Source organism: Oncorhynchus nerka, linkage group LG2, assembly GCF_034236695.1.
Source record: "Oncorhynchus nerka isolate Pitt River linkage group LG2, Oner_Uvic_2.0, whole genome shotgun sequence".
Lineage (NCBI taxonomy): Eukaryota > Metazoa > Chordata > Actinopteri > Salmoniformes > Salmonidae > Oncorhynchus > Oncorhynchus nerka.
In genome coordinates this window covers 52,811,182-52,823,678 of record NC_088397.1, presented here as the reverse complement: position 1 = coordinate 52,823,678, position 12,497 = coordinate 52,811,182, and the positions used below count along the sequence as shown (strand labels likewise).

The 12,497-nt window shown below is 43.6% G+C and overlaps 1 protein-coding gene across 1 annotated transcript; it reads right to left on the bottom strand.

Moving 5' to 3' along the window:
* Positions 1 to 6,074: 6,074 nt before the first annotated feature.
* Positions 6,075 to 9,810, bottom strand: LOC115145642 (potassium channel subfamily K member 15-like). Its single transcript, XM_029687164.2, has 2 exons — positions 9,451 to 9,810; positions 6,075 to 7,313 (listed from the first exon to the last, which is right to left on the bottom strand). The coding sequence occupies exons 1-2, from the start codon at positions 9,731 to 9,733 to the stop codon at positions 6,325 to 6,327; spliced, it is 1,272 nt and encodes a 423-aa protein (XP_029543024.1). The 5' UTR covers positions 9,734 to 9,810; the 3' UTR covers positions 6,075 to 6,324.
* Positions 9,811 to 12,497: the final 2,687 nt, after the last annotated feature.

The window sequence follows — 12,497 nt, the reverse complement described above, 5'->3', positions numbered from 1 at the left end:
GAGCGAGGAGTGTTGTGAGTTAGCTGAGGGGAGTGATAAGGTAGAGTGGATGTTTTGGTGTCTGGAGCAAGACAGTCGCCATGAGGAGCGTGGGACCAATCAGGCACCATGTTTTGCGGAGATACGCAATGTGTCTCCAGTGCACATCCACAGCCCGGTGCGTTCTATGCCAGCTCCTCACATTTGCCGTGCGAAAGTGAGCATTCAGCCAGGACGGGTTGTGCCGGCTCAGCGCTCCTGGTCTCCAGTACGCCTCCTCGGTCCAGGATATCCTGCGCCGGCTCTACGCACTGTGTCGCCAGTGCGCCTTCACAGCCCAGTGCGTCCTGTGCCAGCGCCCCGCACTTGCCGGGCTAAAGAGAGCATCCAGCCAGGACACGTTGTGCCAGCTCTATGCTCCAGATCTCCAGTGCACCTCCACGGCCCAGTATATCCTGCGCCGGCCATACGTACTGTGTCTCCAGTGCGCCTTCACAGTCCAGTATGTCCTGTGCTTCCTCCCCGCACTTGCCCTGAGGTGTGTGCCATCAGCCCGGTGCCACCTGTACCGGTCCTACGCATCGGGCCTCCAGTGCGCCTCCACAGTCCAGTACGTCCTGTGCCTCCTCCCCGCATTCGCCCTGAAGTGTGTGTCATCAGCCCGGTGCCACCTGTACCGGTCCCACGCATCAGGCCTCCAGTGCGCCTCCACAGTCCAGTACGTCCTGTGCCTCCTCCCCGCACTCGCCCTGAGGTGCGTGTCATCAGCCCGGTGCCACGTGTACCGGTCCCATGCATCAGACCTCCAATGCGCCTCCACAGTCCAGAGCTTCCGGCGACAGTTCCCAGTCCAGAGCTTCCGGCGACAGTTCTCAGTCCAGAGCTTCCGGCGACGGTTCCCGGTCCGGAACCTACAACGACGGTTCACAGTCCGGAACCTCCTGCGATGGTCCACGGTCCGGAACCTCCAGCTCCTTGGCCGGAGCCTTCTCCTGCACCGATGCCCAGTCTAAGCATGGCGTCCAGTCCAGCTCCAAGGTCAGAGTCTTCTTCTGCGTTGGTGCCCAGTCCAGGCACAGTGTACAGTCCCGCTCCATGGCGGGAGCCTTCCCCTGCGCCGATGCCCAGTCTAAGCACGGCGTCCAGTCCAGCTCAGCTGGAGGTTGAATGTTTGAAGGGGTATGGGACTATAGAAAGTTTGGAAACCACTGCCCTAGACAACCAGGTGAGGGGAGTGCCTTACTAATTAATTCATCAATCAAGTACAAGGGAAGAGCGAAAAACTGCAGACACTCGGCCCTCCGTGGAATGAGTTTGACACGTGTTTAACAGGGTCAGCCATAGTAGTAACAGCGCCCCTGGAGCAAATTAGGATTAAGTGCCTTGCTCAAGGGCACAGATGTTTCACCTTGTCAGCTCGGGTATTCGAACCAGCGACCTTTCGGTTACTAGCCCAACAATGAATTATATAAGGTTAGAGTGTTGGGCCAGTAATAGTCATTCCAAAACTATGTTCTAAACTGCTAAAAGCTGTTCCATGGGATCGAAAATTAAGACACAACACTTGTTGATATTATTGCTTTAGATAAGTAAACTCAATTGTCAGTTTAATTCTTAATTTCTTTGAAAAACATATTTGTATTCACTGCAATTAGCCAAACACAAGGGATCTTCTGGACACTCACAGTGATAGAAAAGCTCTGTCTGATTGAAGGAGACGTACTCCCAGTAAAAACACTTCTGCATGCTGCTGTACAGAAACACCAAAATGGCTAGAAAATCAAACCTAATGAGCAATTAGCCCACCAATGAACTTATGTCAACATCTTTTTTTAGACCGCATCATAGACCGCATCACATCGATGGCCTTCACTTGCTCGGATGCTTTCTCCGGTGAGATTTAATTTTTACATTTATTTCACCTTTATTTAACCAGGTAAGCTAGTTGAGAACAAGTTCTCATTTACAACTGCGACCTGGCCAAGATAAAGCAAAGCAGTGCGACACAAACAACAACACATAGTTACACATGGAATAAACAAGTGTACAGTCAATAACACAATAGAAAAAAAGAAAGTCTATATGCAGTGTGTGCAAATGGCGTGAGGAGGTAGGCAATAAATAGGCCATAGGAGCGATGTTATTCACAATTTAGCAGATTAACACTGGAGTGATAAATGAGCAGATGATGATGTGCAAGTAGAGATACTGGTGTGCAAAAGAGTAAATAAAAAGTAAATAAAAACAATATGGGAATGAGGTAGGTAGATTGGGTGGGCTATTTACAGATGGACTATGTACAGCCGCAGCGATCGGTTAGCTGCTCAGATAGCTGATGTTTAAATTTAGTGAGGGAAATATAAGTCTCCAGCTTCAGCGATTTTTGCAATTTGTTCCAGTTACTGGCAGCAGAGAACTGGAAGGAAAGGTGGCCAAAGGAGGTGTTGGCTTTGGGGATGACCGGTGAGATGTACCTGCTGGAGAGCTTGCTACGGGTGGGTGTTGGTATCGTGACCAGTGAGCTGAGATAAGGCGGAGCTTTACCTAGCATAGACTTATAGATGACCTGGAGCCAGTGGGTCTGGCTACGAATATGTAGCGAGGGCCAGCCGACTAGAGCATACAGGTCGCAGTGGTGGGTGGTACATTCAGCCTCTTCAAATTGAAAGACAATTTTAAAAACACAGAGAGATGAAGGAGAAATTATTTTTAATATTTTTTTTTTTTTTTAATTTTTGGGGAAGCCTGGCTTTAATAAATACACGCCACTGCTGGCATTATGCCTAAAGCGGACATTGCCATTGGCTGCACGGAGTTGCATACACAAAAATCCCATGCAGCCTTGATTTCAAGTTTGAACACTGAAATATGAAATGTAATCCAAAACTCGATTACGCTGATAGACTTTCTTGTTCTGATGCTCGCCAGAACAAGAATAGACTGACGAGTTTCAGAAGAAAGTCTTTGTTTCTGGCCATTTTGAGCCTGTAATCGAACCCACAAATGCTGATGCTCCAGATACTCAACTAGTCTAAAGAAGGCCAGTTTTATTGCTTCTTTAATCAGAACAACAGTTTTCAGCTGTGCTAACATAATTGCAAAAGGGTTTTCTAATGAACAATTAGCCTTTTAAAATTATAAACTTGGATTAGCTAACACAACGTGCCATTGGAAGACAGGACTGATGGTTGCTGATAATGGGCCTGTGTACGCCTATGTAGATATTCTATTTAAACAATGACCCCAAGAGCAGTTACACCTCAGACACTGCCAAAACATCAGCTATGCAGGTGTCAGCTATCGCTGGTTAGCGCTTGATCTGATTGAATCTAGGCCCTGGTCATCCAATAATGATCAGTGCGAATATCTCTCTGACTCAATCACTGAACCCAAAGCAAACAGGGATACTCTAGTTTGTGACAACCAATCACCCAATAATAAAACCGGCTTCGTGGTCTTTATACAAAGTTGTGTCTTTGAGTAATGTAAAGACATTCATTCTGCACGACAACCTCATTTTTGTATCATCATTACCCTTTTGTTCTGTTAAGGCATTTGTTCACTGGCCTATGTAAATATTTGTCATCTCTTTGAGCTAACAACCATGAACACAGACAGCAATGAATGTGAGGAGGCACCAGATGCATCAGACAGAATAAAGTACAGTGCTATCTGCAATATTAATGGAGTCATTATGGAAATGAGGTTATTGCTTTCATCAGTTACAAAACCACACACAGATGCAGATGAATTGATCTTCCTCGTCATTTAGCCTGGCCTATTCTGTTTGTTCACAAATATCTCCATAAATTACTGTTGACTGAATTGTAAATATTTAACTCCAGTTCACTTATCAATGAATGACATTGTGGTGTTCCAATGCACATCTAATGATCAGCAGTGACCTTTCACTGTGTATTTCTAACTGTCCCAGTCACGTCAGTTCCAAACAATCACATCACTGGAAATGTATTTGAGGACTACGGAATAGTAAAAAAAAAATACAGTTGTCAACTTTTGGTGATAAAAGTTTATTATTGCGCACACAACTCAAACAATCAAAGAACAGTAGTTTCTATCATGCAGTCATTATAACCAACTGAAGCCTAATCTTGTACCGGGAACAATACACACTTTGGGTTCAGCATCATGGTCAGCGTCTGAAAGCACTAGTGATGTCTGGTGGTCACTGCACAGTGGAGTTATATCTACGGTCAAGGATTCACACATACTTTATTTCAATCCTTATGTTATGGTTGAGAACTTCAGGGAAAACCCAACAGGAATAGCAGGGGATCCCACTGGAAACTAGATTAAAGCACCACTGTTTATGTAGTGTTACTGTGATGCTCTGTAAGGCTGCATTTAGACAGGCAGCCTAATTCTGATATTTTATCACTAATTGGTCTTTTGACCTATCAGGTCAGCTCTCAAAAGACCAATTAGTGGGGGAAAAAATTGGCCTGCTCGTCTAAACGCAGCCTTAGATTCATGTAGAATAATTCACTCCCATCTCCTTGTCCATGGTACAGCAATATTGATACAGGAAATTTCAGAATTTCAATAACTGATCTTTAGATCAATTATGCCCCCTAGTGTTCGACAATATGAACAAGCACAAATTAATTTAAGATTTAAAGACTGCTGCCACTAGAGGTCCCTGTAATCACCTCATGAATGTACACCTGCTGGAGCAGAAACTGTGGCCATGCTGTAGTTTGAAGAAACGGATCTTAACAGCATACTTAGCATGTTTAGTGGCAGTTGTTTTTGTTAAAATATAGTTGGTGTTGTTACTCAGAGATCACAGTCAATACTACTCACAAGAGGTCTTCTCAGGTCCAGAAAGTTGGACCCGGACCCAAACAAACCCAAGGACAATCAGACCCTGACACGAACAGACCCGATCATAAAAATAAATATAAAAGGGGGGACCCGGATGGTCAGACCTGAATACAAATGGACCGGACAACAACCAGACCTAGACCCTAATGGGTCCGGGTTTAGACCATACCCGATTGGACCCGAGTGACAAAAAAAATATGCAAGTTGCTCTTTTGCTTAACAAATATGCTGGCATGGCCTTCTATATGTCCATAAATGCACAATATTAGCATAAAATAAATATGCTATTGACCAGAGGTATTTAACTCTTACCCTATGAGGTCCAGATCCTGCTGGTTTCAGTTCTACCTGATAATTAAATGCACACACCTGGTGTCCCAGGTCTAAATCTGTCCCTGATTAGAGGGAACAATGAAAAACACAGTGGAACTGCCTTTGAGGTCCAGAGTTGAGTTTGAGGGCTATAGGTTATGTAGAACCGTGGTCGTGTCCATTTGGGTCTATCAGCTGTAGTTACATAAACCCGAGACCCAATGACAATCAAACAGGACCCGACCCAGACCCGAGGGAAAAGTTTGAATTTTGGATCCGGACACGCTTGGGTCTTTGGTATTTGGGTTTGGGTGGACCCGTGAAGATCTCTACTTCTCACATCCCTTCTTCCTCCCACTGACTGTTCCTCTTCAGCCACCGTTTTACACTGCAGAGCACTGGGGATGGACACATTACCAAGGGAACCAGCCTCAACAGCAGAGAGTGCACTGCCTAGAAGAAATCAACAGATTATTACAGACTAGAAATAAGCTGCAGGTCGAAGGTGACATCACGAAGGAACGTCTGAGATGAAAAATATGAATTGGTTTGAATAGCCCCACCTGTGGTTCTCTCTCTCCCTCATCAGTGTTACCCATCCTCATTAGGTAGTCTATAGTGATGAAACGTAGAGATGGTAACAAGTCTATTCATACAACACTTTTAGATATTTTATCATTTATGTGTAATGTAAGCTATTGCTCAATAAGCAAATGAATGCAGGTCTGGGGAACAGATCTTTTCCTCTTGTGTGCAGTAAAGTACTTCCATCATAATGCCCATATTTTCAACTTTCATTCATTTGTCAAGAAAGCATATACTACAAATAATGGAGATTCTTTCAAGAAAATAAACATATTGAAGATGTATTACATTTTTATTTCACAATTTTATACAATCTTTACCTGTATAAATCATCTCTTTATCTATAGAAAAAAATGAAATTGCTAAATACAATGCAGAACAGGATATCTGTAAAAGCTACATTTTGACTGTAAAAATAAACAGAGAAGCGCAACCTGAAACCTGTAAATGCTACCTTTTTTTAACAGGAAAAACAAACAATTTGTTCCACCTTCAGAGAATCAGTAGCATCTCTGTCTGCACTGTATTCCTCTCAGAGATTCACATCAAAAGATAAGAACAAAGGCAACTTCAGTCCAGAGTCAATCCCAACAATCCAGGTAGCTACACTGACTTCCTCCGTGTGTGAGGACTGCTCATCCCCAGGAAAAGGGCACCGCTGCTGGGGGAGGACTGGGCTGAGGTGCCCCTGGAGCTGCAAGAGGCTTCATCCACCCTGTAGGAGATGGAGTTGTAGAAGAGAGGGTTGCTGTGACAGCCTGAGTGCTCACAGCGGGATGGAAAGGGGCTGTCACAGGCACACAGCCTGAAGCACATACAGGAGCAGAGGGCGCTGATGCAGAACTCAGGGTGCTTAGCAGATTCCCTGACCCCAGGGGTCCCCCTGAGCTCCTCAGATGGACAGGGGATGAGGTTGGTACGACTGGTGCCTCCATCCATGGAAAGGGAGAAATTGCAGCGGCTACTATGCCCATCCTCAGCTTCTTTCTGCTCCATCCCATCAACTCTGTCCCGTGCTGATGCTTCCACATCTGCCTCCTCCACCGCCTTCCCACCCCATGGCCTCGTAGGCACTGCTGCCTGCTCCTCTCGCTCCACCTCCAGGCTCCTGGTTCCCTCCTGTGTGCTATAGGTGAGGAAGCGCAGCACCACCAGGTTCAGGAAAGCCCCGATCACAGCCAGCCCCACCAGGATGTACATGAAGCTGAAGGCCACATAGGGAATCCTCCTCTGGAGGGCCTCCTTCTTCTGCAGGGCCACAAAGTCCCCAAAGCCGATGGTGGTGAGCGTGATGAAGCAGTAGTAGTAGGCATGGAAGAAGGTCCAGCCCTCAAAGTGGGAGAAGGCTGCTGCCCCAACACAGAGGGTGCTCATGCAGGACAGGAGGCCCACCAGCACCATGTTCCCCATGGACACATCAGTCCACCGTAATCCCATGCAGCACTTGAGCCTGCATAGGAGGTAGCGGACTAACGTGTTGATCCTCTCCCCCATGCTCTGGAACATGACCAGCGTCAGTGGGATGCCCAGAACAGCATAGAACATGCAGAATGTCCTGCCAGAGTCTGTGCCTGGAGCAGCATGTCCATAACCTGCAGAATATCATAGTTATAGACACATGTCCATTACGAAAACATATTGCTGTCAGAGTGCAGTATGACTGCAGTTATTCTGCAATTACTGTGTCCAACCATCACAGTCGACTGTAGTTACTGCACTTTTATTACAGCTTCAAATCTGCAAACATTTTTTTGTAAGGGGTGTGTACATGGACACACAGACAAACACAGTAACTCTTTAAAACATTTGTTATAGATATATAGATATACAGTACCAGTCAAAAGTTTGGTCACAACGACTCATTCAAGAGTTTCTTTATTTTTACTATTTTCTACATTGTAGAATAACAGTGATGACATCAAAACTATGACATATGGAATCATGTAGTAACCAAAAAAGTGTTAAACAAATCTAAATATACGGCTACCTGCCACCAAATAGCCCTTACACAGCCTAGAGGTGTGTTGGGTCATTGTCCTGTTGAAAAACAATAGTCTCACTAAGTGCAAACCAGACGGGATGGCGTATCGCTGCAGAATGCTGTGGTAGCCATGCTGGTTAAGTGTGCCTTGAATTCTAAATAAATCACAGACTGTGTCACCAGCAAAGAAACCACACACCATCACACCTCTTCCTCCATGCTTCACGGTGGGAACCACACATGCAGAGTGTCACGGCCGTTAAAAGATGAGGACCAAGGTGCAGCATGGTGAGTGTACATTTTCTCTTTATTTGGAAAATGACGCCGAACAAAACAATAAACACTACAAAAACAAACCGTGAAGCTAAAGGCTATGTGCCCTAAACAAAGTACACTTCCCAACAAACACAGGTGGGAAAAGGGCAGCCTAAGTATGGTTCTCAAACCTACCCGGCCAAAACATAGAACTACAACATAGAACATAGAATACCCACCCCAACTCACGCCCTGACCAAACCAAAATAGAGACATAAAAGGATCTAAGGTCAGGGCGTGACACAGAGATCATACGTTCACCTACTCTGCGTCTCACAAAGACACGGAAGTTGGAACCAAAAATCTCAAATTTGGACTCATCAGACCAAAGGAAAGATTTCCACCAGTCTAATGTCCATTGCTATTGTTTCTTGGCCCAAGCAAGTCTCTTCTTCATATTGGTGTCCTTTAGTAGTTGTTTCTTTGCAGCAATTCGACCATGAAGGCCTGATTCATGCGGTCCCCTCTGAACAGTTGATGTTGAGATGTGTCTGTTACTTGAACTCTGTGAAGCATTTGTTTGGGCTGAAATCCGAGGTGCAGTTAACTCTAATGAATGTATCCTCTGCAGCAGAGGTAACTCTGGGTCTTCCTTTCTTGTGGCAGTCCTCATGGGAGCCAGTTTCATCATAGCGCTTGATGGTTTTTGCGACTGCACATAAAATAAACTTTCAAAGTTCTTGACATTTTCCGCATTGACTAACCTTCATGTCTTAAAGTTATGATGGACTGTCGTTTCTCTTTGCTTATTTGAGCTGTTCTTGCCATAATATAGACTTGGTCTTTTACCAAATAGGGCTATATTCTGTATACCAACCCACAACTGGTTGGCTCAAACATTAAGAAGGAAAGAATATTGCACAAATGAACTTTTAACAAGGCACACCTGTTAATGGAAGTGCATCCCAGGTGACTAACTTATGAAGCTGGTTGAGAGAATGCCAAGAGTGAGCAAAGCTGTCATCAAGGCAAAGGGTGGCTACTTAGAAGAATCTCAAATCTCAAATATATTTTGAATTGTTTAACACTTTGTTTTATTACTACATGATTCCATATGTGTTATTTCATAATTGTGACGTAATTCACTATTGTTCTACAGTGTAGAAAATAGTAAAATAAAGAAAAACCCGGAAATGATTAGGTGTGTCCAAACTTTTGACTGGTGCTGTATATATAGGGGTCTATGTTATTTTATTCTCTAGAACAGTAGTATCTATCATGCAACCCTTTATAACTTCCAGTTTTGCTAATAATTCAAACCAAAGTGCAGCACCAGTCACTCAGCGCCCGTAAGGATAAACTCTAGGCTAGAGGAATTTTTTATTTTTTACATGTAAAAACAGATTTGTTGTGGTTAGTCATACCAGTATGCATGGTTTAACTTATAGAGCAAATAAACCCATAAAACATCGAGACATATCAAATTAACTTACCAATTGTTGTGATAACAGTGATGGCAAAGTAAAAAGATCCCGCAAATTTCCACTGTCTCCCCGCGCGATGTGGCTCCGACTGTAGAACCACTCTCTCGATCTCCCGGTAGTCGTCCTGAGTGAATCCGTACTTCTTCTTCAGCTCATTGCGCTTTTGTTCCAGGATTTTTTTCTTCGAGCTCTCGGTCTCGGACTCGAGGGCGTCGAACACCGCGGCTCCCACAAGCAGGTAGGATATCATACACAGGATGAGAGAAAGGGTCCGAATGTTCTGCACCTTCATCCTCACTCCGAGCGAACTCGAGTGGGCACTGAGAGGAGAGTGGGTGTGTTCCGGAAGAGAGACCGGTGTACACAACAATTCTGTTAGAACCAAGCGCGCATGAACTCATTCATCCATTCACATACCAATTAAGAGTGGCCTACATAGTTGATTGATATAACTCATCAGTGGCCTAGGCTTATAGTATTATGGTAGATTTAAGGTACATGTGCCGCTCTCTTTTTTTTTACACAGGCACTGCATACACTTTCCATAGGCTTTGGAGTTTGTGTTCTCATTTAGGCCCTATGAGTTCCGGTGTGTATAGTCTATTCCGAATGGCGCAAATTAAGACTGACTGGTGATCATCCGAGTCCAAAAAGGAGACACTTAGGTTAGGCTACTGGAACGTTTTTTTAGGAGGCTACCAAAGAGCATCCTCTAGCCTACATTGCTCTCACTCATCTTTAACCGAACCAACCTCTAATATGAGAAGGCAGCTTTGTAGAATTATACCATTATCTTTATTTTAACCTAAATTAGTTAAATAAACTGGGGGCCTTGACCAAAAGTCATACTGCGCTGTGATTGCATTGAGCTGGTGCTGTCGGTGATGCTGGGCCCTGTTTTGTCATTAATGAATGATGGTCAGTGGGATGGCTTCAGTTGGTGATTGCTGTTAAGTTCTTTTGGTTCTTATTAAAGGGGGCATGGCACTGTGGAAACAGCTGGCCTTTTCATACTCTTCTCTCTTGATTACTTTGCTTTGTGAAGCGTAGCCTACATGTGTGAAGTATTCACAAAACGCTTGGCTAATGTATTACTCTGACTGATGAAGCATGAGCCTGTGGCAGATTTGACCTTTATAAAGCACACTTAGTCCCAGAGTGATCAATGGAGCCTTCATAATTAAAGGAGCAATCAGCAGTGGAAACAATAACAAAGCATCTTCCCCACCCCTGTTTCTGTAAAGAAAAAAAGCTGAGTTATAGGGCTGGAGAAATGCAACCACTCTTAAATTCATAAACAGCTCCAAGGAAGGGCTGACCATGCATGATATTGAAAGTATAGTTTGCTTTGTTTACAAACACTGGAGTGAAACAAGTTTATATTTGGTGTTCTGATCTTGTACGACAGTTGAACTAAGCTCATGCGGCATTTATAAGTTATATTCTTCAATAATAAATCGGTACCTTTAACTAATTCAACTTGAACTAATTTAAGTCCAAAAATGGATGAAGCAACTGCAGATTGCCCTTTTAACTATGTCAGAGAGAGAGAGAGAGAGAGAGAGAGAGAGAGAGATGGAGAGAGAGAGAGAGAGAGAGAGAGTGTGTCAAGGTAGCTAACCATGTGTGTATTTAATGAGCCCCAAAGCATCAGGACTTAAATGTCACGATTGCTCTGAAATCCTCAAAGACTAGGACATGAGGTAAATTGGCATGGGTCTGATTAGACACAGAGACCATGATACAACATTTAATTGGTCACACCCAACAACACACCAAAGGTCAGAAGAACATAAGGAAATTATTATTACTATAAAACAAGTCTAACAGTGTTATTTTTGTTTTTGTGCATACCAGGTTACATTTAAATTTGTCCAGCATGGCTTTGTTTTCTCTACTGTAAAAAGGATGAGAACAATCATTACTATTTGAATGGATTTTGTCCAGTTAATCAGTTAATAACCAACATCTAATGTCCTCTCCTGTCCATGTGGCATCTACATGCATAGTTATTATGGCAGATCACTTATAAAACTACAGCTTTAAAGTAAGGTACAAATGATACAATAGAAATACACTGAGTGTACAAAACATTAGGAACACTTTCCTAATATTGAATTGCACCCCCTTTTACCCTCAGAACAGCCTCAATTCGACGGGGCATGGACTCTACAAGGTGTCGAAAGCGTTCCACAGGGATGCTGGTCCATGTTGATTCCAAAGCTTCCCACAGCTGTGTCAAGTTGGCTGGATGTCCTTTGAGTGGTGGACCATTCTTGATACACACAGGAAACAGTTGAGCGTGAAAAACCCAGGACTGTTGCAGTTCTTGATACACTCAAACTGGTGCACCTGGCACATACTGCCATACCCTGTTCAAAGGCACTTATATATTTAGTCTTGCCCATTCGTCCTCTGAATGGCACACATACACAATCTATGTCTCAATTGTCTCAAGGCTTAAAAATCCTTCTTTGACCTGACTCCTCCCCTTCATCTACACTGATTTAAGTGCATTTAACAAGTGTCATCAATAAGGGACCATAGATTTCAGCTGGATTCACCTGTTCAGTCTATGTCATGGAAAGAGCAGGTGTTCCTAATGTTTTGTACCCTCAGTGTATTGGCTTGTGATTCTATATAAAACAGAAAATGATCTTTGAGCATTAGTCCCCAAACCCTCTAATGACTTTCTGGCTGCTGATGCCTACGGAGTATTAGAGTTGTTATCTGATTTGCTAAGCTCCTATTTTATCTCTTTATCGCTCTCTCTCTCTCTCTATATATATATATATATATATATATATATATATACAGTGCCTTGCGAAAGTATTCGGCCCCCTTGAACTTTGCGACCTTTTGCCACATTTCAGGCTTCAAACATAAAGATATAAAACTGTATTGTTTTGTGAAGAATCAACAAGTGGGACACAATCATGAAGTGGAACGACATTTATTGGATATTTCAAACTTTTTTAACAAATCAAAAACTGAAAAATTGGGCGTGCAAAATTATTCAGCCCCCTTAAGTTAATACTGTGTAGCGCCACCTTTTG

Excerpts from the sequence above, each read along its gene's own strand:
- LOC115145642 (XM_029687164.2), bottom strand. The coding sequence starts at position 9,733 with ATGAAGGTGCAGAACATTCGGACCCTTTCTCTCATCCTGTGTATGATA. Across the intron at positions 7,314-9,450 it reads CACTGTTATCACAACAATTG|GTTATGGACATGCTGCTCCA; the intron begins GTAAGTTAATTT and ends GATATTCTGCAG.